Genomic DNA, 22,848 nt, shown 5'->3' on the forward strand with positions numbered 1-22,848 from the left:
GGTACAATTCTCACTAACGAATAATTTTCGTATATTTTTTAAGTTTTCAATCATCTTAAAAAACAAATTACTTAAAAATTTCACTGTTTGCAATATTGCACACAATTTTGTTGTTTGCCAAAAATATATGATTTTGATTTTGGGTCTCTGATGCAAATGAAAATGGCAACTTTTCGCCTCGTTAAAATTCAAAATTCAAATGTGGAAAGTTTGAAATTTGAAATTCAAATTTCAAAAATTAGAAATTCAGCATTTAATTTTCATCGACAAAATACCGGACAGTTGCAAAATTCTTAATAAAATTGTTATACATATTCAAAACGAGTTCTTCCGAATGAATAACAGAATAACTTAAATGAATATTCGGTTAAAGTTTTACGACACAAATCGGGTTCGTAATACGAACGTGACTTCTTGGTTGTTTCTAAGATTTAGGATTTATACTCTCTTACCTTGAATCTCTTCAGCGTGGCTATTTATGAACACAGAGGATCTTCAAATTTTAATTAGGACCTGGTGAATACAAAATTTCTTTTCTCGTGTAATTGTCGAAACATCAAATTTAAGAAAAGATAAACTTCTGTATTACTTGGACCGTTTATTTTGAAAGTGGTGCAAGTCCATTATGAAAACAAAACATTTTTTGTCTTAAATTTTTTTATTAAACATTCCTAAACAGAGAAAATTTCGAATTCTCTAAGTGAGAGATAAATTTGGAGGTTAGGAATTTCTTAACATCATGATATCTTATCTGGAATCTCGTAGACTTTATTATTTACGACAAGAAAATATTTCATATTTTAATGAAATCTTAAGAGATTCGAAATTTCCTTTGAAAGCTTTCAAAAAGAATTTTTTTCCTTACGAAGAAATAAAATATTAAAAATCTCGTAAAATTCCGACAGTATTTCAAAATCTAAAATTTACATACTGTATCATCTTTAATCTTCCTCGTACCACTATTAAATTATCTCGAAACATCGATCAAAATTTCAATTTCCACCTTTTTGCTAACACTACACTACTAACCTATAAATCATGCAGCAAAAACTTCTTATAAAAACTGGCAACAGATTTGCATGATGTTGTTCGGAAAGGGTTCGCGCAAGTAAGAAAGTTTCGTAGTTAAAACTTATATGCAAGGTGCACGCGTGTCAAAGGAAGCGTACTCTGATTCGAATTTAGCGAGTTTGTCCGTCGCCCGCGGCAAACGCGCCCATAGGCGGTCAGACAATATGGCCACGTGCTGGCAGCGCGTGACTCTCACGGTTGTTCGAAGTCTAGGTCAGTGATTCCGTATTCACTATCCCGTAAAAATTTCAAGCACGTCACCGTAAAAACGTTTCCGAAGAATATTGTGATTTTCTTCTTGGTTTCCTTGGTGTAGTTCAAGATATTCACTGTAGGAAATAGACATTTTTATGCTTGGTCTCGGTACCAATTAAGGTTAGGATGAATTCTTTTCTTTTTTATACAGATCAGAAACAATTTGAAAAGTACAGATTAGGTGGTGTTGGTAAAAGAATTTTATATAGACTCGATATTGCAGGATTTTAGAGATGAGTACTATGTATTATTATTTGACGTACCGAAATTGGATATTTGACAGAGACAGTCAATATGCTGCTGTTAATTGGGCCCTCTCTCGGTCAAAAGTGTAGTTAAACACAAGTTGAAAGAGATTGATCTATTTTATCCGCGTTTTTTAGTACTACAAACATAATTGTATACACAAATAGAGGAGATAATAACGAAATTAGAAATGTTAACCATTAAAATTGCTGATTAACTGGTTTTTTCCAGTTAATAGGGTTAACATTCAAACATTCACCAAGATTTTAAATTTTGTACTAAAAAATTAAATATTTATTCTCATTTTATTATTTCATCAGGTATTTATTTCTGTTAATTATATTTTCACATTTCTTTGGATTTCTCTCGTGTTTTCTTCCTTTCTTTTTTTCTCCTTCTCAAACAAACTACAACCCACTGACATTGACACGCGAATGCGCAGAAATTTCTTTCTCGTTCGGCCGCCTGAGACGTTCCTCGAAGGCCGCAGCGAGTGAAAAATGAAACTTTCGAAGGGAGGGCAATAATTCATCGAAATGTCGTTAACGTGTATCTTCGGCATCCGTCGAGGAAGATTGATCGAAATTAGAACAATTGTCCGATCGACAATCATGAAAAGAATTTTTTCTCAGAATCTAAAATTATAAAAAAATCTAGAAATTATTCTAAACATCAATTTACATCACGAAGAAGTTTTTAAATTCACGTATGAATTGTTATAAAAGATTCTATGAATAAATAAAAAGCTTTTAACATTTACATGGAAACGTATCTTTAATTCGCAAATGATAATTAGAACAAGGTATAGAAGTTAGAGAAAATTTTAATTTGACGTGTAGAAGAGGAGACGCGTTTCATTCGCCGTGAAGAAAATTGACCGCTTCCAGCGAACGATGACTCATTGCCATTTATTTTTAAGCCGCGTCGCCATATGGGATAGGTCAACATTGCAATTGTTTCCCGTGTTTTTTCTGCTTTAGTCTCCCTTTGCGATGCAGACAGTACCATATTCCAATTGAAGCAGAATAGCAATTAATCGCAATTATGTGATTTTACAACGTTGCTTTTCAAGATTTTATTAAAATTTTTCCTTGCTGTCTTATTTTTTTATAAATTGCAATATTTTATTATGATAGTTCTCCCTTTTTTTTTCTTTAGGATTATCCTTTTTTAAATATTCTATTAAAATTGAATCTAACTTAACCTAACCTTAAAATACTTCCTACAACCTTTCCATATCCTATGACAAAAAATTTACATCAATCTTTGCTAAAGAAACAAAAAGTTCAAAACTCTCATCCGTCATTCTACCCGCTGAAAAACCACGGCAAAATTAAAATTTAAAAAAATTCGAAACGAACGATTGATAGAAGGCGCTCGGATCATTCGTCGGCGGACGTCGGAATACGGTACACACTATCTCGACGTTCGACTAATTTAATTTGTTTTTGCGACGCGTGCACGGCGTGAGTCTGATCGAAATTGACTTACATCACTGTCGCCGTTGGTGGCTCATTTGTCAATCGTCACGTGTCCTCGATTAAGCATGGAAAATGAATATCAATGTAGCGAGGTCGTCATCGTAGATACACTTATGCAGGTTGATACCGCTGCCTTTGGATTTGCTAATCAACTAAACTTCTGAATGGCTCTGTTTTCATTGATTTCGGTGATTTTCTTTCATTTTCTCGTGGTACGTTCTTTTCGTCACTTTTTATCTTACATTTTTTAGCATATGTTCTTTTTGTTTGGTTTTATATATTATTTTCTATTTACATAATAATAAGTTGTTATTACATATAACATTTAGTTAATGTCAAGTTATTATTATTACTCCAGAGTTAAGTAAAAAGTAAAAATAAAATTTAGAAAATGTATAAAACACGTTCAATGATACAAATTGTCATTCTTAATATGGTCTATAACCCCTGAGTATCCATATATTTAAAAAATTATGTATTTTAAAAACCAAAATCGTAGTGCGTAGAGCTTTTACAAATATTTACCAATTTTTGGGAAATAACGCGATTTTAACAGTTCACTTCCACGTTCATATACTGGAGACCGTTATTACCTTTATGAAGAATGATGAAAGGTGAAACTTCATCACTGAAGCACTATTATTAACTCGTTACACAGTTTTACAACGGTACACTCGATTCTAATGAACCCGAACTACTCCAGACCTACGCGTGTATCGTGTTTCCGGAAACAAAACACCGCTTGCTTTTCAAAACTTCATAACGTAGCAAGCATGCCACTTAACCCGTGCCGCTGCCATTTAGTTCCCCGTGAGTCACCAAAGTGCTCGGCCGATAACTCCGCTCTGTCGGTTATTTTCCAAAGTATTATTCATCAGCGTTCTCGTTTCGAAGTTCACAAACTGAATGCTACGAAGGGACCTCTTTATTCCAAATAAAGCTCTTTTATCGTATCTTTCATACATAAATCTATGTCGTGTATCCTTTTTTTTTTCTTTTCTTTTTATTCGTTATGCATGCCCGTTGCGTTACACGTGTATTCTAAGAATTCACTGTTTCATGTTGTAGACCTTTTGAAACTCGAAATATGTGCCAGAGAAAATAAATTCTGGACCACGTATGGTTTGTTTGGGAAACGAGACGACCTTGAACAGTCGAAACTCTTGACCTGCTGTATTCTAGATATATACATAAATTTTACCTTCCGTCGTTCAACTTACAACATATTAAATATTTATTTTTTTGTATTATATAATCAATATATTTACTTCAGGTACATTAAATTTATTTTCAAACAACATTAACAATTTCTCAAACAACGATAGTAGCACTTGTTTGAGGAACGTGTCGAGATTTAATATACAGGGTGTCCTACGCAACTGGGATGGGCTGAATCTAGATTATTAAACAGTCGAAGGTGGGAAGAAATGTCATGAAGTAAAATTAGATGATGTCAGTGGTTGTGTACAATATTTCTATCTCTCTTTCATGCACTTTCGTGCATCAGTGCACTTAAAAAATGCAGTTATACTTCTTTTTTTTCTGCTACTTCTAACACAATCACTCCTAATTATGTAAAGAGACAATTCCCGAATTATCAACATCTATGTTACTGGTCGTTTTGCAAGTTATTAAGGGGGCAATATTTGCCACGAAATAAGGTGACAGTTTTTCAGCATCGAGAAAGAAGCGGTGAACGCGGGGCGCTCACTCTTGACGCCAGTCACGTACGTTTATTATCCGTCTCCCTCGCTTTAATGACGTCACGTTAATGAGATGCTCAGTTAAGCATAAATTTCGATCGGCGGCGGCGTGCGATTGATAGCGAACAAGCTGTGTCTGGTCTCTTTCGCGTGGTGTCTCTACGTGTGAATCTATCGTCGTTGGAAATTTCAAGCAGCAACTAAGACGTCACTTACTTCGCGCGCGAGTGAGAGGGCGCTCACTGACGTAAGCGCGATGATTTAATTTATATAACGTTTGAAAAACCTTGTTTGCCACGTGCCCGTTATATCTTTAATACCCTTCATCCAATTACTACATTAAGTCGCGCCTTATTGTTTTTTCCCTTTCATTGTGTAAATATTTCTCTGCCCATGCTTTACGTCTAATTCAATGCTTCTTCCGTTCTTTTGAGGAAATACGATCTTTCTTTTTTTTTTAAATTCAACGTTTCCCGATAACAAGCTTTAATATTCCTAAGCGAATTGAATTTTTCTGAAACATGTACCTTCTTCTTCCTTTCGAAAATTAAATTTTCTCTTGGTTTTTATTTTGTGGAAACTGACAGTTCCGTGAAATTGAATTTTTTTTTCCACTTTTTTACGACTGTTACTTTCAGTGAAAAAGCTGATATACTGATTGCATATCTAAATTTGTTAATTACTTCTGAAAGTGGTATTATTAAAAATGTACAAAGTTAATGGATTTGTTGACAAAATATTCGAACATGCTAATCGCTGTTAGGTATGTTAAAGACGTATTAAAAACCAGGCGGAGAGAGAAACATAAATATTTATGGTCGCACAAGGTCTCTTTTTTTCATAATGCTCGCACAACAATATTACGCAAATCTATTCTCATAAATCTACTCCTACGTGATTCTGTTCATTCAATCCACGTTGTTTTACATTTTTCACCTTCACTTATTAATTTATTCGTTCTCCTGTTCATTGAATCATTCACCCATTTCTCGCATTACCTGTTAGATTAATTCCTTTAATCTTTGAATTATTAAATCTAGCAGTAAAATTGAATATATCTCAGAGTGCAATATTTATTTAATGTCACGTTCACTTTCGACAGTGTCAATAATACACAGTCAATACTAAGAATTCGTTCTTAAACATTTCCAGTTCGTTCTGTTTATTGTTTCGTTATCAGACGCGCCGTATATGTTTTGTAATTCAATGCAGACGTTTATTATTCATCGTAGTATATCGTTTTTGAGCACTCGTTAATCTTATCAGCCTGACGACAGCAGCATTGAGGGTATATAATTTCATCAAATAATTATGTCTCATATGAATACTGTTTATGTATGATACATGACGCTAGAATTCAATTCAACCCGACGTTTCCAAAAATATCACACCAGTAACCACATCTGAGACGTGTGTATAGATTAATCTCGTTAATTACATTTTGTTATTTCTATTTTTACATACTTTATATCCTTCGTTTTATTCGTGGCATTTGTTTTTGTATAGACATCTGCCTTAACGTCTTCCATGCGAACTGTAAACAGTCGAAGATGTAACCTTAATCGACTCAAATTACTTCCCTATACCATGGAGAATTGCATTGCACTCGTGGACCAATCGAATGCTTTCCTTTGACTTCCTACTATGTATTTCTAGACACGCCTCTTGGGCAACCACAATACAAGCAGTGACCTTACTTTAACTTTCGTAGCTTTCAAAGCCCTACACAGTTCTTCAATAATACAAGTGGTAATAATTCGTTCTAAAATCTTCTCTAAGATTCTCAATGTGCTTAATAAGAAATTCTTAACATGTCTGTACCATATGGATCAAGACATAGTGTTTAACTGACATAGAATTTTCTTCTGGATTTGAAACGTATTAATTCTCCAATTTTTAAAAGAGTCTACTAACTTCCATCACACTAAATATCATCATTAAAAACCTCGATCCATTTTCACAGTATTCTCCCACCCCTTTGAATTTTCCAAACAATTAAACCACCAATTCCCCGAAGAATCACGAGCCACAAGAAAATAGCCGATAAATATCGGGGATGCTCGAGCTCTGGTGGTCATTTCTTTAATCGCGCTTCAGGGCTCGATAAATCGAGCCGAATTTACGATCACGATATTAGTGTGCGCACGCACGTTTGATGCACGCTCGTTATTTCCGCGAACGGCGGCGCACACGCGGTCGGAAGTCGCGGATTATGAGGCGAGCCACGGGACGGCGTTACGCGTCCCCGTATTATTTCGACCCTGAAAGAAAAAAAGGAGGAACGGTCCCCGGCCGGTTATGAAGGCTCTCCAAGTTCCCTCCGTAAATAACGTTTCGCCCGTTTCATCGCGCGAGAAACGTCTGCGAAAATAATCGGTGTGTTGTGACCGTTGGGGGTAACTGGCAGTGCAGCGATTTTTCTTGATATAGGACCGTTGAATGTGACTCTTCGTTTGTTTCTTTATTGGATTTTCTGGGTGGAAAGTTTCAACTCATTTTTTTAATACTGTGTACGTTTTAAACTGTTTTTTAATGATTTTTTATATGTAGAGACAGTGGGTATGAAAATATTTTTTCGTTGAATATTGTTTTGCTCAAGATATACTGACTGGAATTTTCAATAGGTGACCACCAGAGGCGGCGCCACTATATAATCAGACACCTCTCATGGCTGACTATTGTGGTAGTTAATGGGTCAACTTCTACTTTTTTACGTCGTTCTTAATTTCTGTTAATTATGTTAATGTGCCTTTAGAGGACGAAGTACTTCTCGGAAGAAAAAGATTTCTTTTACGTGTTCCAACTTTTATTCCTTTCATCGTTTCAAATAATTATTCGATGATATAGACTTGAAATTCTTTTTACCATTAAATATACCTATTCTTACCAGGAAATTTGAATAACTTTCTAATGAAATCAACAGTCAAGTTTTTCTATATAAAATAACAATAATAAAAAGTGATATTAAAAAGTTTTTAAAATTATGAGAATGGCGCGAAGAAATGGACAAACAACATCCATTTAAACGAATAGCGGTTTTTCCACGCACGCGACGCTCAAATGATTAGTCGAGTTTTCTGGTGTTCGGTGCAGCCAAGAATGATATCTGGTCTCGGAACTCCGCTTCTATAGTGAAATATACCGGCGAATCTAAGGAGTTGATAAATTTCCGGAAGTTCAGAGGGGGTGTTCGTGCCACGGTTCCGAATCACGAAAGCGAATTATTCAAATGCTTTGAACGGTCTTTCGGTGAGAATACGCTTTTATGGACGTTCTACCACGTATATGATTTAAAGATTGCAAGTGCAGTAATAGTGTATATATGCACACTATATTACGAAGCTTTAAAATCTAACGACAGAAACATAATTTTTTTCAAAAAGCTTTTATTTTAAAGCATTCTTTTTGGATAGTTCCACGTAATTTTTTAATAGACGAAACATTTCAATAACCTAACCTTATCTAGTCTATTCTAAAACATATTTTACTCTTTTTAAAAATTAAAAATTACGATCTAACCTAACCTAACATAATCTCGTCTAACTTAGAACGTATTCTACTGTTTTAAACATTAAAATTGTTTAAAAAAAAGCCTGCAATAAATGAAATATCATGTTCCAAATGCAGAAGAATTATCAATTAAACATTCCCGCTCTTTCGTCGCGCCAGTATGATTTATATTTCCGCGTTACCTCATTGTGATTTCGTATCGAACCGCTTCGGCGCTTTATTTAGTTTTGCACCTTTGCATTCGTGCTCGATAATATCGTCCGTTTCTACAAGTAACGCGGCGTAAATAACGAACGTTTTAGCTGTATAATATTAAAAAGCTGTCCGTGTAAAATCCGTTGAATATCGCACGGAATTTATGATATGTGTAAAGTCCTCGAAAATAGGTCGAAATGTTACATTCCGATATTGCCCGGTTCCCAGCTGAGAAATACTGCAGCCGCCACTGTAACGGCTTTTTTTATTACTTAGTATGTTGTTTTTACTACACCATACTCGATATTACAGTTTTTTATCGTATTAAATGAAACAACGTTTACTGCTTCTGTTATCATTTCTCTCTTTTCTTTTATTTTATTCTAATTACTTTTGAGATAAAAATACATGCACACACTGTAGGATGAAAATTTTGAATTATTGGTATCAAGAATATCTAGAATTAGGGATTTGGATATTAACCCTCTACATATTAATATAATTTTATAAAAGAAAAGGTGAAAGTTCAGTTTTCACAAAAAAATGTTGAAAAACGAATTTTTCTTGGCGTACTTAAATTGAACATTTATTCCATGCTTTTGCTGGAAAGTGTGTCTTGCACCAAGGTTCCAATTAATAGAAAGTTTACAAACTTTATTTGCACGAACGACTAGAGGCATCATAGTTGCAACTATTTTTCACTCTATGTAGCGAAAGGATTGTTCACGATATTCACACTATCGCGATAAGGGTGTGGACTGTGAACTACGTCCTCATGACTAATTCAATCAGGTCAGCGGTTGTTTATTGGATTGTAAGAGTACAAGACGCTGCATCGAAATCCACCCAAATGAGAATGGTAAAAATAAACAATTATCTGACTAGCCTGGGAAAAAGTGTAACTGAGTAAGTAAACTGATATTGGAATTTCATTGTGCAATATGATATTTTAAAAGAAGACTGTCAGTGGCTGTTCATGAGAACGCCCCTTAAATATTTATTTCTTCTAATTATTCTTTAAACCTTCTGAAGTATGCCTTTAAGGAATATAATAAAAATGAATATTTCCAATTTTATTTTATTCTTCTGTTAAATTCTTCACGAGCAATTAGCTTAAACATAATGTCGCAAACATTAGCAAACATATTCTTATTCTACTGTATGGACTCTGAGTATAATTACTTATTGTGATGGAATGTTATACAGTAAAAAGGAAAGCATATAACAACTTCATAAGTTGGCAATCCTGCTGAGTGACGTCAAATGTCTGAAACGTTTATCAATCTCACAATCTGAGTCGAGTAACTTTTGTTACATACATAGACATACAGTCATTGTATTATACATTTAAATATTTATTAATCCAACATTTGAAACGTGTTATCTGAATTAAATATCAGATTTTATCTGACACATTACAACACACCCATAGGTTGGAAATTATTCTAAAGAGACCTCGAACAACCACAGTCTTTAGGCCTCTATAGTTAAGCTCGAGCTTCATCGAAGGGTGGTTTTATTGCACTGGTCCCGCTATCCTAATAGCCCCCAGAATGTGCCGTTCCAGATCATCTGTTACAGCCATTTCAACTGGACCCTATCTATCTGTCTCTTATAGCATTTGATTACCTCTGTATATACGGGCAAACGAAGCAGAGAACCGCCATCGACCAATCTCGATACAATTATTGCCAGAATGTTTCCTGTCTATCTGGCTCATGCTACTTTAAGCCCTTTAGTATTCCAACTTGTGTATATTTAGTAGATAGCTTGAACTATATTTTTGGTATGCACATATATTTGCGGTAATAATAATCATTTCAGGTTAATTCTAACCTAGAAATTTTTTTACACGTGCCACTCGATCAGATCTGGAAAAATTATATTTTCGTATTATTTTAGTTTAATTTTCTATCATTTATTAAGTGGAATTAATGTTTCTTGAGCTAATTGATCGAATATATTTCACCAAATAGATGATCAAAAATGCATAGTTTTTGAGAAGTGATTTTTGACAAGTGTGGCCGGAATATTTTTGTGATGGATTGTACGTGACACATGGTAACGAACTCGTTACGAGCCGTCTCTTTTCCCAAATTAAGTCCACCTTCCACGCTATACACCGGGTGTCCTAAAAATGTATAAAAACGTCAATTTAGAATCTATCAGGACATCCAATTAAAAAAATGTATATATTCTACTAAACCTATGATCCACCATTAAAACAACTTGTGCACTAAAAATTCATTCTTTCCAACATAACAAATATATTTAAAACAAAGTGAAAAAAAGTAAATCTTTAAAAAAATCTTTTTCAAAAGGAAGCACTTGCAGGTATAAATTTAAAAATTTCTTCCATTCAAAGTTACTCTTGTTACGCTCTAAACTAATATCTTCGACTTCTGAGACACCCTGTATACACGGATTTGCCGCGCGCGATCCCTCGAAGATCTTCTCCGGAGCTATCCGTGACGAAGTCACGCGGATCGTTTTGGCGTTGGTCCAGTGGCGCATATTCTAAAAATTCCACCGCATTCCTACCCCAGAAAAGAGGGAGAGAATACAGCCGAGCAGAGAATCGTAATCGCGATCGTCCCCGTGGCCCGTTTCGATTTCAGCCCGGGTGTACAAGCGCCTCCCGTACTCCAGTCGTTCCCTTTTGTTTCCTCGAGTGTTTTTAGCCGTGCTACGAACGCTTCAGAGGACACAGTCCTGCACGAAACGGGAGACGTCGCTCGATGGAGCTTTGCTCTTCGATTTTGCTTATTTTTCGTCTCCCTGGGAATAACGAGTTCATTGAAATTAGGTTTAAACATTGATGAAGTAATCAGAGCTGAATTTCTTACTAAAATGAACCCTTTTTATGATAATTAGTGGCTTGATTAGGTGCCTTAGGGGTGAAGTAGGTTGGTTAGAAGATTTCTGGTAGAAGTTTATGAAAAAGAAAGTTACAATAGCAAAAAATAATAGTTATGTCTTCACAATTTTTAGAAGCTATTTTTAAAATTGAAGTATGAAGAAAATGAGCTAATTCTGTTATCTCATATTATTAAAGTTGAAGATTCGAAAAGAGTTGAAACTATGGTGGTACTTGAACCGTAGTTTTTTTATGATTTCATGACATTATCTCCTTTTTCAAAGAATAGTTTCTACCATCTAATAAGAGTTTCACTTCTAACGCAATTATTAAGGAAAAATTTGTCAACTTTGTCAAAGAATTACTGTTGAAACATTTTTTCAAAATTGTGTTGAAATCATTGTCAATACAGAATGTGTTCAAAACACCATATAAAACTCCAGTGCAGTTTAAAATTAGCATAAAAATTTTAACAAGCGTAGTTTCTAAAAATAATTTTTAAAATGTATCTATTTTTAGCTCGAAGCAGTACTTCGCGGTAAATCTTCGAAGTGGCCTTCGTTCGCGTGTCGATACAGCGTATCATTGATTTTCTCACGCATTTGAACACTCTCTCAACTCCTTCCATTGGAAAAACATTTTTTCCGTACTTCATATTATCTCTAAGTACACTTCCCGTGTTAATTTCGAAGCCTCCTGTAAATTGAAATTCGATGAAATTAATTTTAGATCAATTTTTCATTGTTCCAAATTATCCAGTGTTCTTTGAGCGTATTTTTCTTTTTTTTTTATTAAAGAAGAGAAAACTATCTTGGAAACTATCTTTGATATTTCTTTGTACTCTTGTCTTTCTATTTTATTTACAATGTGAACGCGAGCCAAATTGAATTTCTAAGTAAAAATATGAAAAATAAAAGGCACGGGCAACTGTCTCATGCGACACTTCTCTCCAGACACTCTGCATTCCTTCCATTCGCTCTCGAAGCCGGGTAAAAGTGTCTTCATACGTTCGAAACATTCCATAAATGCAAACCAGCAACGTATAATGCTTCTTCTTTCTGCTGCTGGTATTCGATGGCATTCTCCAGTCTCGCATGCGATCCATTCAAGCGTGGAAGAAATTCTTATTCATAAATCAATCACCATCCTGTTTAATTCTTCATTCAGGTAATTAAATTGTACCAGATGTTTACTTACACACTGAAAAATTACCATATTTAATAATTTTTCTAGTATATTTAATAATTACAAATTTTATATTTCATCCATTCAATACGAAACTCTATTTTCAACAGTTCATTGTACCTTACACTTATCTGGAATCAAGTATCTCCATTTAACATCTTTAACCATCTCCTATATATCGAATTAAATTCCGTCCAATTAACACACAACATTTATAATCTCATATTTACCTAAACTCTCTAAACTTGGTCCATGAAATTACGATGATCCAATAACTCAGTGTCTAAAAGCGTGTTTCAAACAGTGTTTAAAAGTCTCCATGACTTCGATTTCGATTCCAATAAAACAGAAACACGCTCTAGAGTTAGATGAATACTTAACCTCATCTCTTCAGTAGAGTACGCAAAAAATCGTCGAGTCGAATCGATGTCGTGGCAGGGACTCTTTATTTAGCAAGCACCGAACGATTGTTTCCCAGAATATCGCGAAAGTGAGAGAGAGAGGGAGAGAGAGAGAGAGAGAGAGAGAGAGAGAGAGAGAGAGAGAAAGACAGTTCAGCTGGAACCCGCGCGAGAATAGGGAGCGACTCAAGTTCAATGATAATCGAGACGGACTTGGCATGCGTCACCGCAACCAGCTTCTTCCCTTTTCGTTTGATCTTGGATCGATAGTGGCGCTACTCTAGCGGCGGACATGGCGATCACTGTCTCTGCGCGGAACAGAGGAATCTGCCAGCGGGACAACGGCTCTGTAACGTGTGTTGTACGTCGTGTTAAACGAAGAATGCAGAAAATGCACTAGAAAAGAACCCTGTGACACTTTATTTAACAGAGACACTGTGTGAATATTAAACAAACAAAAAAGAAACAATTATCCACTCGAAAGGGAATTAAAAACACTAATAAAATAGACAGAAATAGTTAGTACTATTCGTGGAGAGAGACTGTGTGAATGTAATAAACAAGAGAGAAATAAATGATTATTAATTCGAAAAGAGAAGTAGAGAATTAATAATATAGACAGAAGAAGAGTATAGTTGGTAATATATTCGTGGAGAGTGGGGGTGAGAGGTTCGAGAGGATCGCGGGAGATTTCGATTCATCGAGAGGCGAACACCAAGGCGATAATCGGTGTCGCGGGCGGTGTTCAATGAGAACCGAACAAGATTTGGTGCATACCCAGCGTACGTGAAAAGATCCTCGGGCACGAGGACGGGGCGCCGAAGAGATCGTCCTCGACAACGACGATCACAACGACGACGATGCTGCGCTCACCGGCGCGCGTCGTTCTCCAGGATTCTTCCGCCTCGACGTCCTCGACCCTGTCGGCGCCACCGACGCCGGTCCACCACGGCGCCGCCAGCAGCTCGACCGTCTCTTCGCGTCTTTCCCTCCTCGACACCTGCCACAGGAAGATCAGGTTCTTCGGCGAGCTTGTCGCGTGAGTCCCACCGTCTAGTTCCATCTCGTCTCTAGATCTCTATGTATATACATATATATACATATTACATACGTACATATATATATTTATATTTATATTGTACACATGTGTACTTGTACGGGAGTATCTTCGACACAGAAGACGCTGGCTTGACGTTTTCTAGAAATTATCGATAATACCGAATAATGAGCGATAATGTGTTTTAAAAAGAGGTTAGGTCAGTGTTTCTTAAACGGACAGAGAGATGGCAGGAAACTTGAAGTCTCGATCGAGGTGATTTGAAAAATTCACCAATGTAACATTATTGTGGTGATTTATTTTGTGTATCATTTTTTGTTCTTTTTTTGCTAGTTATGGAAGTGTTACAGTTTATCCATAGAACGTAATTTATTGAGTTTGAAAAACACTCGATTAGATTGTAAATGCTAACAAAATTCTGACGAGTAACAAACCTCTGAGAAACCTGAGTGAAATATTTGAAATACAGTCTTTTTTTATAGGAGACCATATGTATCAAGTGGGACAATTAAATTTTCCTGCCAAAATTTAATGTATTGACCTTCCATCTTGAATTTGACAAATCTGGCCGCGTCTTCACTACATGCAAGAATCAAATCGCGAAATAATTTGAAGACGTGGTATAAAGTTACGGGAAGTGTCCCACTTTTGAAAAGTTTCGGAAGAAAAGAATCGGAAAAGTACTGCTTCCTAAATAACTGAGCAATCTGGGTCATTGACAGGTTCCCCCTCTCACTAAACTTATTGTTTTAAATTTTATATCTCTCAATTGTCTGGAAAATTCTGTCGATAAGTATAAAGTTACTTGTTAACAATTTTTTCAAAAATTTCAATTTTTGTGAAAAAAGCAGTGAAAAAATCGGATAACTGTTGATTGATAGAATACTGAGAAAATTGTAACACGAGTAATTTTCACAGGAATTTAATGCTTGTTTCGTTTCCATTACGATTGGTTTAGTTTTTGAGATTTTAATTAACTGAATACATATGTTCGTAACCAATATCAAATATGCTTTTTTTTTTTATACCTTTATGATTTAAATATACAGAGAGTGTTCCATTGTTTATTGTCAAAGCTGCAAATATAACAAAAAAATTCATTTGACACTCCCACTTTAAATTTAATACAATTTCTAATTTTTAGTGCAAATTTAAGTGATAAAAAATATGTTGTAATTTTTTTTTGACAGAATGATATATCTGCTTATAATCTGAAAGCAGTTTCTAGAAGTAGACGTGATAAAAAATTTTGTTTACCTTATTGTTATCAAATAATACGTGTGAGTCAGTTTATTAACATTGCACTTATCGATTAGAATTAATCAAACAAATATCAGATTCGATTGTACGAGAGATAATGTTCAATATATTTTTCACAAGTGTTTTCTGACGTCGATGATTATTCGAATTTTTTATCTAAAGACAAGCCAGTGTCCTTTGTTCGACGACATCCTGCATGGGCATGGTGTAAAATTAAAAGTGTTACAAGATTAACATTTCATGAATCGTAGAAAAACAAGAGTTTGTACATTACTGCACTGGATTCGCTGTGAAGCAGCTTTCTTTTATCATTTATGATACTCGAGAACAATAATTTTGATATGTCATAATATTTAAATTCCTAAGGAAAACCAATATTTTTTGAAAAATATTTTAAATTCATAATTTAAAAAGAAAATATAAATAAAATTGGCAGATGTTAAAAAAAACTTCATTTCCAATACCATACAAATTTCTAAGGCGCTAGAAATATTATCCTGTGACGTTTTTCAATTTTATACTCTGCATAAGGGGTTAACAGGAAAAAAACGATGTAACCGGAAGTAGGACAATTTTTTTTATCAAACCTAGTCGAAATAAAATGATTTTCACTTGTAGAAACTTCATGAAAAATAAAAATAGAAATTTTTTATGAAGAAAAATGATTTTATTACGGTCTGAATTGTCCCACTTCCGGTTGTACCACGGTTTCCCGCTCACCTTGTTACATTTTTCTCTGTGTATACCCGGCTGAAACTCGTTCGTTATGTTTTTTTTGCATGGCATACGTATATTTCTCTAATTACGCACCGACGATCGGGATTTTTCATTGTTTACCGCTTTGCTGGTCTAGGTTAGGTTACCATTGTGTTTTTATCTGTTTCGAATCTCGCGTCAAAATCTAACCTTCGATCGTCTCGACGTTCAAGAACAATACGGTGCTGATACAGTATTAACAGTTAAATGAATACATCGACTGGAAGTGTAGACGAGTGCAATCTATACTTCTGAAAAATTGTTGGAAACAAATTGATATATACGATGGAACAGCAAAACTAAATTAAAAAAACGGAACGCGTTCGTTCGCGAAATTGGATACGGTGTCCGTTGCACGCTGTTCAAATTGGTAAGGTTAGGTGCGTTTCTTCGTCAATGCACGTGCGCTGTCGTTCATCTGTTTGGGATCATGTATCATAATACTGTTCACGTAACGGACATAACTGAGGAAAATGTTCAGTATTTTAGAAATGTTATCCTCTCGTTTAATTATATCCTGTTAAATTTTCTTAAGACTTTCGATCGGTTGTTTTGTATTTCTTATTAAAATTTACGATGAATTTTTTGTTTTTTAAAAAATCAACTTGAATATTTTATTATTTATGTAGATGACAAATTAAATTTTTGTATGAATAATTACATTGTTTGTATGTTAAACGACACTTTGCATTACCATGATGAAACTACTAATATTACCAAATATTTCATAAAACGAGTTAAAAATTTCAAAAAAATAATACCACTATAAAACTTTTTATAAAATCAACTTCTAGAAATGTTACACAGAATAATATACAATATGGTGATTCGAAAGCTATCGACGACAGCGTACGTCGAACTCGACAGAATAACCTCGAGCAACGCAAAAGAAGTACGATACATCATTCAACGAACTAGAACGCGCCAGTTTTTCATTCACTCGCATAAACGTAATACTTGAAACGTGTCGGTAGCATGCGATGATCAAGATAAATTGGAAAACGTTGAAGCAATAGCCGGTGGCGATTAAACTGAAGAAACGTATCCGATTGCAATAAGCGTTTCTTCTCGAACCGATCGCGGGAATATAACGGCGGTCGATTCCGGGAGTCGAACGAGATCTCTCGATTATTCCACGCGCTTGGCCGCGCTCGCGGCCATCTTTCATTCCTAGGAACTTCAGTGAAGCTACTCCACGTATCGAGGACCTTTGAAGAGAAGGAAATTTAATTAGTTTAATAGAATAGAGATCAGGACAGTAATTGAGGTCAAAAATCTTGAATGTTTCGAGGCTAATGAAGTAACAGAAACTTGTGAATGTGATGTTATTTTGTTTTAATATGTTTCGTGTCATGTGAGACAATAGTGATGCACTCTGTATATTGAGGTTAGGTGAAGAAAAGTGATGTTTGAATCACTGCTCGAGCAAGGTAGGTGTCTAGAAAGATTAAGGTGTCAAGAATTTAGGATAATTGGGTATTCTAGAAAGATTTTGAGTTATAGTAAAACTTTCTATTTTTTCTATTTTGACTCGGAACGTCTTAAAATGGAAATAAATATTGTTGAAACGATAAATTTGAAAAAAAAAAGGAAAGATTGAATACAGTAATTTTGCAAGAAAAAGTTTTATTGGTACTAGTCCCTTTTGAATTCATACAAATTCACGAATAAAAGATTGACTTCGAATATTCTAAATTTTTGACCTCTCCGTCGTAGTGTCTAGTGGTGACTGGATGTTTTGTGATGTTCTTTTGCGATCGCTGGTCAAAACTGGCAATAACGAAACGAAATACCTGAAAGCATCGAAACGGAAAGGCAAAGGATGTTATTCGTGGAATTCGATCGGAAGCGAGCGAGTTGGGCCAGTTTTCTCCAAGCAAGCGCAGCTTCTTTCCAGTGGCATGAGCTTTATATAAACATAGAGGAAAGGACTGATGCTTTGACCAGCGTAGTCGTGGCTGAATTTTGTGGCTCTCTGATTGATGCTGCATGCGAATAGAGCGTTTATAGCGGCTGGCAGGAAGCTAGATTTCCGATACAAAATCAAAACTTCGATACTCATTTCGAATAAATACTCGTCACCATATTTGATTTTCAATCTCTCATTTTATCTGTCTCCATTGATTATTAAAAGAGAAAAATTCGTCAGTTTATGAAATCACCGACAGAAAATAAATTGAGATTTTTTTGGGAGTTGTGAAGAAAGGTAAACATTTTTTAATTTGCTTCATTTTTTATTGGAAATTTTTATTAAAAATAAAAATGGTTTTAAAAGATTGTGTTTATTCGTTACATATTTGTAGAGGCATTCAATATTAAAAAAAAAAGACTCGAGTCCACAGATTTTATTATCCTCTAATATACAGGGTGGTCCAGTAAATATTTCTACTTTTTTGTATAACCTCTATTGCAAAAATTTTTCCTACTCACACAATTCATGTTCTAGATGAAATATTTTTCGATTCGCCCTGTATGATACTTCCATTGCTAGAAACTATAGGAATCACACTTTACACTGCATTCTGTTTCAAATTTTAATCGAAATTGACAAGTGCACTGTTCTAACGCCCCCCGGACAGCAAAGTACCATTGGTCAAACTCACAATCAACCACTAAAACCTACGTCACGTCCCCACAGGAATGTAAAATTCGAATTGATCGTACTAACAGTTGACCCGGAATCTCCAACCCTCGAAACGTGATCTTCCTAACCAATTTTCAATATTAAAAGAATAATAAAAGAATCGCTATCTAAAAGAATATCCATCGAATTGTAAAAATTATTCAGAAAAATATTCAATTTCGCAGCTTCTGATATACTACCGTCAGAAGAAAAAAAAAAAACTGTAATTTCTCATTTTAACGCCATGGAGGCGGGAAGGATGTTCTCTGGAATGAACGTCGAGCGTGAAAAAGCGAATGCCATCGATCGAGATGTAGCGAGAATAAAGGAACTTTAATCAATTAACTTTCGTTTCCGAGAAAAAGCTTCATTTGTCCTTGGGGATAGTGGAAGGAACAAAGGAAGGGAGGAGTAGAGAGAAAGGAAACGGGAACAGGGAAATGTCCGACGGTAGAGAACTCAGTGATAATTTAAAGGCGAATTGAACGATGGCGGAGGGGATTCGTTTACGTACAAATCCGATGATTCGTTAATCTGATTAGCGAGGCAGCGCCAGTCGATTAAAGACGTGATGTTCTGTGCACGATGTGATTAGCACAATCGTCGTTCATGAGGCGCGGTTACAATGTGGAACACGGTTAACCGTCGCATCGACGAGAGTGTATCGTTTCATAATGGCGTCTCTGTTTACGTTTCAACTACTTCGAGATGAATCGTTCAGTGTTGAGAAGCAGCCATTTGTATCTTTGTTTGGTTATGTTTGAATATAGTGAAATTGCAAATGAGAATTGAAATTACAATGAGAGGAATAATGTCCAAATGTTGCATTGGACTGTGCAAAGTAAAATATGTGCATCGGTTGTCTTCATCTGTTCTTTTTTTTTTTTTAAATTAAAATTTGTTTTTCAAATGAAGTTTGTGCTGAAGTGAATCAATGAAATTGGAAGGGATAAGGAATAGAGTTTTTGTTATTATTGTTTAGTGCAATATAAAAAAAAAGAACAAAAATTAATTATTGTGTCGTGATATCAATCATCATTAAGTTCCATCTGAAAATATTGAAATACAAATCGTAAGAAACATGCTATAGTTAACGTAGCGGTGGAACTGAAGTAGGTGGTGGGGGGTGAGCTCGCTTAACGTCCTTGAACGTCATGATTTCTCAGTCGCGACTCTACTAACAGGAGGAAAGAGAAATTTTAATTAAGCATCCCATTTATCACTATCACGAATCAAGGCGTTTCACAGCATTTTAAATTGAGCTTCAAATTCTCAATCTGAAAATATTCAGGGAATCCCGCGTTACCTGTAATAAACATTACCGCCCGGTGGTAATGATAAAAACCGTGAATTCTAATTAAAACGTAACGTCGTTTCCCCTCAAAGAGTAAATTCGCGTCTACCCGTAGCTTTAATAAATGGAAAGTCACGGGTCGCAATTAAAAATGCACCGTACAATTTACCCGCGCTTTTGTTAACGATTTACTACGCGTTAAAAATCAGTGTCTTTAATCTTAACCGGAATTTTTTACCTGTAATTTAACTTACAAAAAATTAATCAACGAATTTTTTTTTTTATAGCGTATTAATTTGTTCTATGTGCCATTTTGTGTTGGAACAGTCGTTATTATGCGAAATAGTTCGAAAACCAGAGGTGGTTAGTTTTAGGTTATGTTCGAGTTATAACATGGTTGCTGTTTTAGTTAATCACAGATAAAGGGGTTTGTTGTTGGAGTCCAGGAAAAGCGGCTCCAACTCTGTTCCCGTGAAATTTAATTAATTCGGTCGAACCACATGTTATCGTTCGGAGGTTAGACGTGTATTTTATTGTTTGGCAGGTTTTCAAGGTCCCCTGGTCTCGTTGCAGCGACGGTTGATGATCCGTATTAGAGTGCCCTGTTCGAAAAATACGATTAACATACACTATATAGCAAGACGGTTATAGTTTGATGCACAGAATGTATGATAGATTAATATTTTTGGAGGTTATGTTTGTACAGAAGTTACATTTGAAATTAATTAAAAATTGCTCGTTATAGTTAATTTAAATTGAAGTCTAATTAAGGTTACATTTGCTTACTTCAACCTAAGTCAAATTCAGAAGGGTATAAGGTCATTTGAACTAGGGTAATTTAAGTTAGGTTTGGGTTGGATAAGCTAAATTTAATATTTTTATTTACAATGAAAATTTTTTACAGTTACAAAAAATTGTGACTTGGAATTCTAAGAGAGTGAATAAACAGAAACTATAATAATTACTAGAAAAACACTACTTGGTTAGGTTAGGTTAGTGATTAGGTTTAATAAGACTACTTCATACTTGATGTTGGGTTTACTTCAATTCATTATATCCAGGCTGGTCTGTTTGACTCTGATCTAATTAGGGGACGAATTGAACTTAATTCAGTTCTGAGGCATGTGTTCGGACAACCCTGAAGTAGGCTTGGATTAGATTCATTTTACTAAGGTCAAGTTAGTCTAGATCAGGTTTAACGCTGTTTTCAATTGCGTTAGGCCAGCTTCACAAATAAATTTAATTACATCTAACGTACTTACCATTAATACATGTACTTTTGCGAGTTTAAACTATGCTCAATTGGATCTAGGTTAGGTGCATATTATTGGTTAGATGAATTGGAATTGAATCAAATTTAATAGGTGTGAGTTGAATTTTATCTGATATCATCCCATATTAATTGAGTTCAAATTAAGTTCCATCAAGTTCCTGGAAATACTAATTGTAAAAATTGCCCTAATATAAATTAGGTTAATTCAAATTAACTTAGTCGAATTCCATCACTTTCCAGTTACTCATTAACCTCAACAGAATTTTTGCATGAAAATTTTCTGCCTCTATAATCTGATTCCTAACCTATTTACAAAATGTCGTCAAATAGAATTAAGTTTGTTCAAATGAACTCACAAGCAAATTCAATTAACCTTCATTTACACTGGTGCCTTAATTTCCCTCCTTTGAACATGAACATTTTCCGCCATTTTCAATCAGCCTCGAAAAGTTCCACCGCGTCGTCCAATTTGCCGGTCGCGTGAGCTAGATTAGGCCGTACATCCAAGCGGACAGGAAAAGAGGCGATGCACTTGTGGCCGCGCACTTCTCTCGTCGAGTGCGCCGAAACATTTCGAAACAAGCTCGCCCTCTCTCGGCCCCTCGCTCGCGATCGCCGGAAAAAACCGAGCGTCCCGAGTTTGCCTTCGTGTGCAACCCTCTCCACTTTGAACACAGCTGCCGCCTCTGGACCACTTCTGAAACGTTTTTCTACTGTTGCCCGGCGTAAAATAATTTTTCCACAAATATTTACTCGAGCTAATGACGATTATACGTATTTACACGTGATACACGGCTAGTGAAGTATTCCTTTCGATAGATGGCGTTTGTGCGGAGAGTGTTTTTGTAAAGACATAGGGACTACGTGAATTTTCATAGTCAATTTAGCGTTAGATTTATTTTAATGTTCTCTTCCAATTATTTTCGAATTTTGTTTTCATAAATTTTTATAATTGTTTATGATTTTTATACAAACTTCTCGTAATATATTTTGTACAAATGTACGATAGAATACAATTAGAAATTGACGATTTATTTAAACTTCTTTTGATTAGCCTTGGTCAAGGTTAAATAAAACACTGAACGTTCTGAAAATTTCAACTCGCATTTACAACGTCTTTGACATCTTCAACTATAAACAAAGTAGATCACAAGGTTAATTGAAACTCTTCTACTTCACCCAATGAAATTTCCTTAATGTAGAAGGACAAGGTAAATAAAACAAAAGAAGTTCAACCTAACCAAACCCACACTTTAGACAATATTCCCTCACCCCATTGTATACATAAACTACCTCTCCTAAGTATTTGCCCATCTACTTTTTCTTTCTTATTCAAAGTACTAACAACTTTTTCAGAAGAATCATTTTTTTTTTTAAATAATAAATTAAATTCTTTTTTTTCTTGGAAACTGGTTAAATAAATAAACTGAAATAAACGTACTGAAATAACGAACATTGTGAATAAACGAGTGGGCGAATACTCATAAATGGTGCTGTATGTATACATCCATATAATCTCTCTGCATACATTAATAGTATTATACATTCGAATTGAGCTTTTTCTACTTGATATGCTCGTTATTAGGCGTATAACTAGCAAGAAGGGAATCGACGCGAATGCGGTAGCTTTATAGCAACATATTGCCGGCAGTATTAGCGATACCAGGCTAATGAGCTTGAA

The 22,848-nt window shown here is 35.1% G+C and overlaps 1 protein-coding gene across 2 annotated transcripts in view; it reads left to right on the top strand.

Moving 5' to 3' along the window:
• Window positions 1–22,848, top strand: part of LOC108571518 (MOB kinase activator-like 2) — an 81,332-nt gene that overhangs the window by 47,710 nt on the left and 10,774 nt on the right. Inside the window, exon 1 of one of the 2 annotated variants that reach the window (XM_017933578.1) lies at window positions 13,765–13,943. The exons of the other annotated variant lie outside the window; for it this stretch is intronic. Within the exon in view, the coding sequence (XP_017789067.1) occupies window positions 13,765–13,943 (179 nt within the window). Of the gene's footprint in view, window positions 1–13,764; window positions 13,944–22,848 lie in introns of those variants that run through there. 2 annotated transcript variants of the gene reach the window in all.

This window comes from Habropoda laboriosa, unplaced genomic scaffold (assembly GCF_001263275.1).
Source record: "Habropoda laboriosa isolate 0110345459 unplaced genomic scaffold, ASM126327v1 scaffold40, whole genome shotgun sequence".
Taxonomy (NCBI): domain Eukaryota; kingdom Metazoa; phylum Arthropoda; class Insecta; order Hymenoptera; family Apidae; genus Habropoda; species Habropoda laboriosa.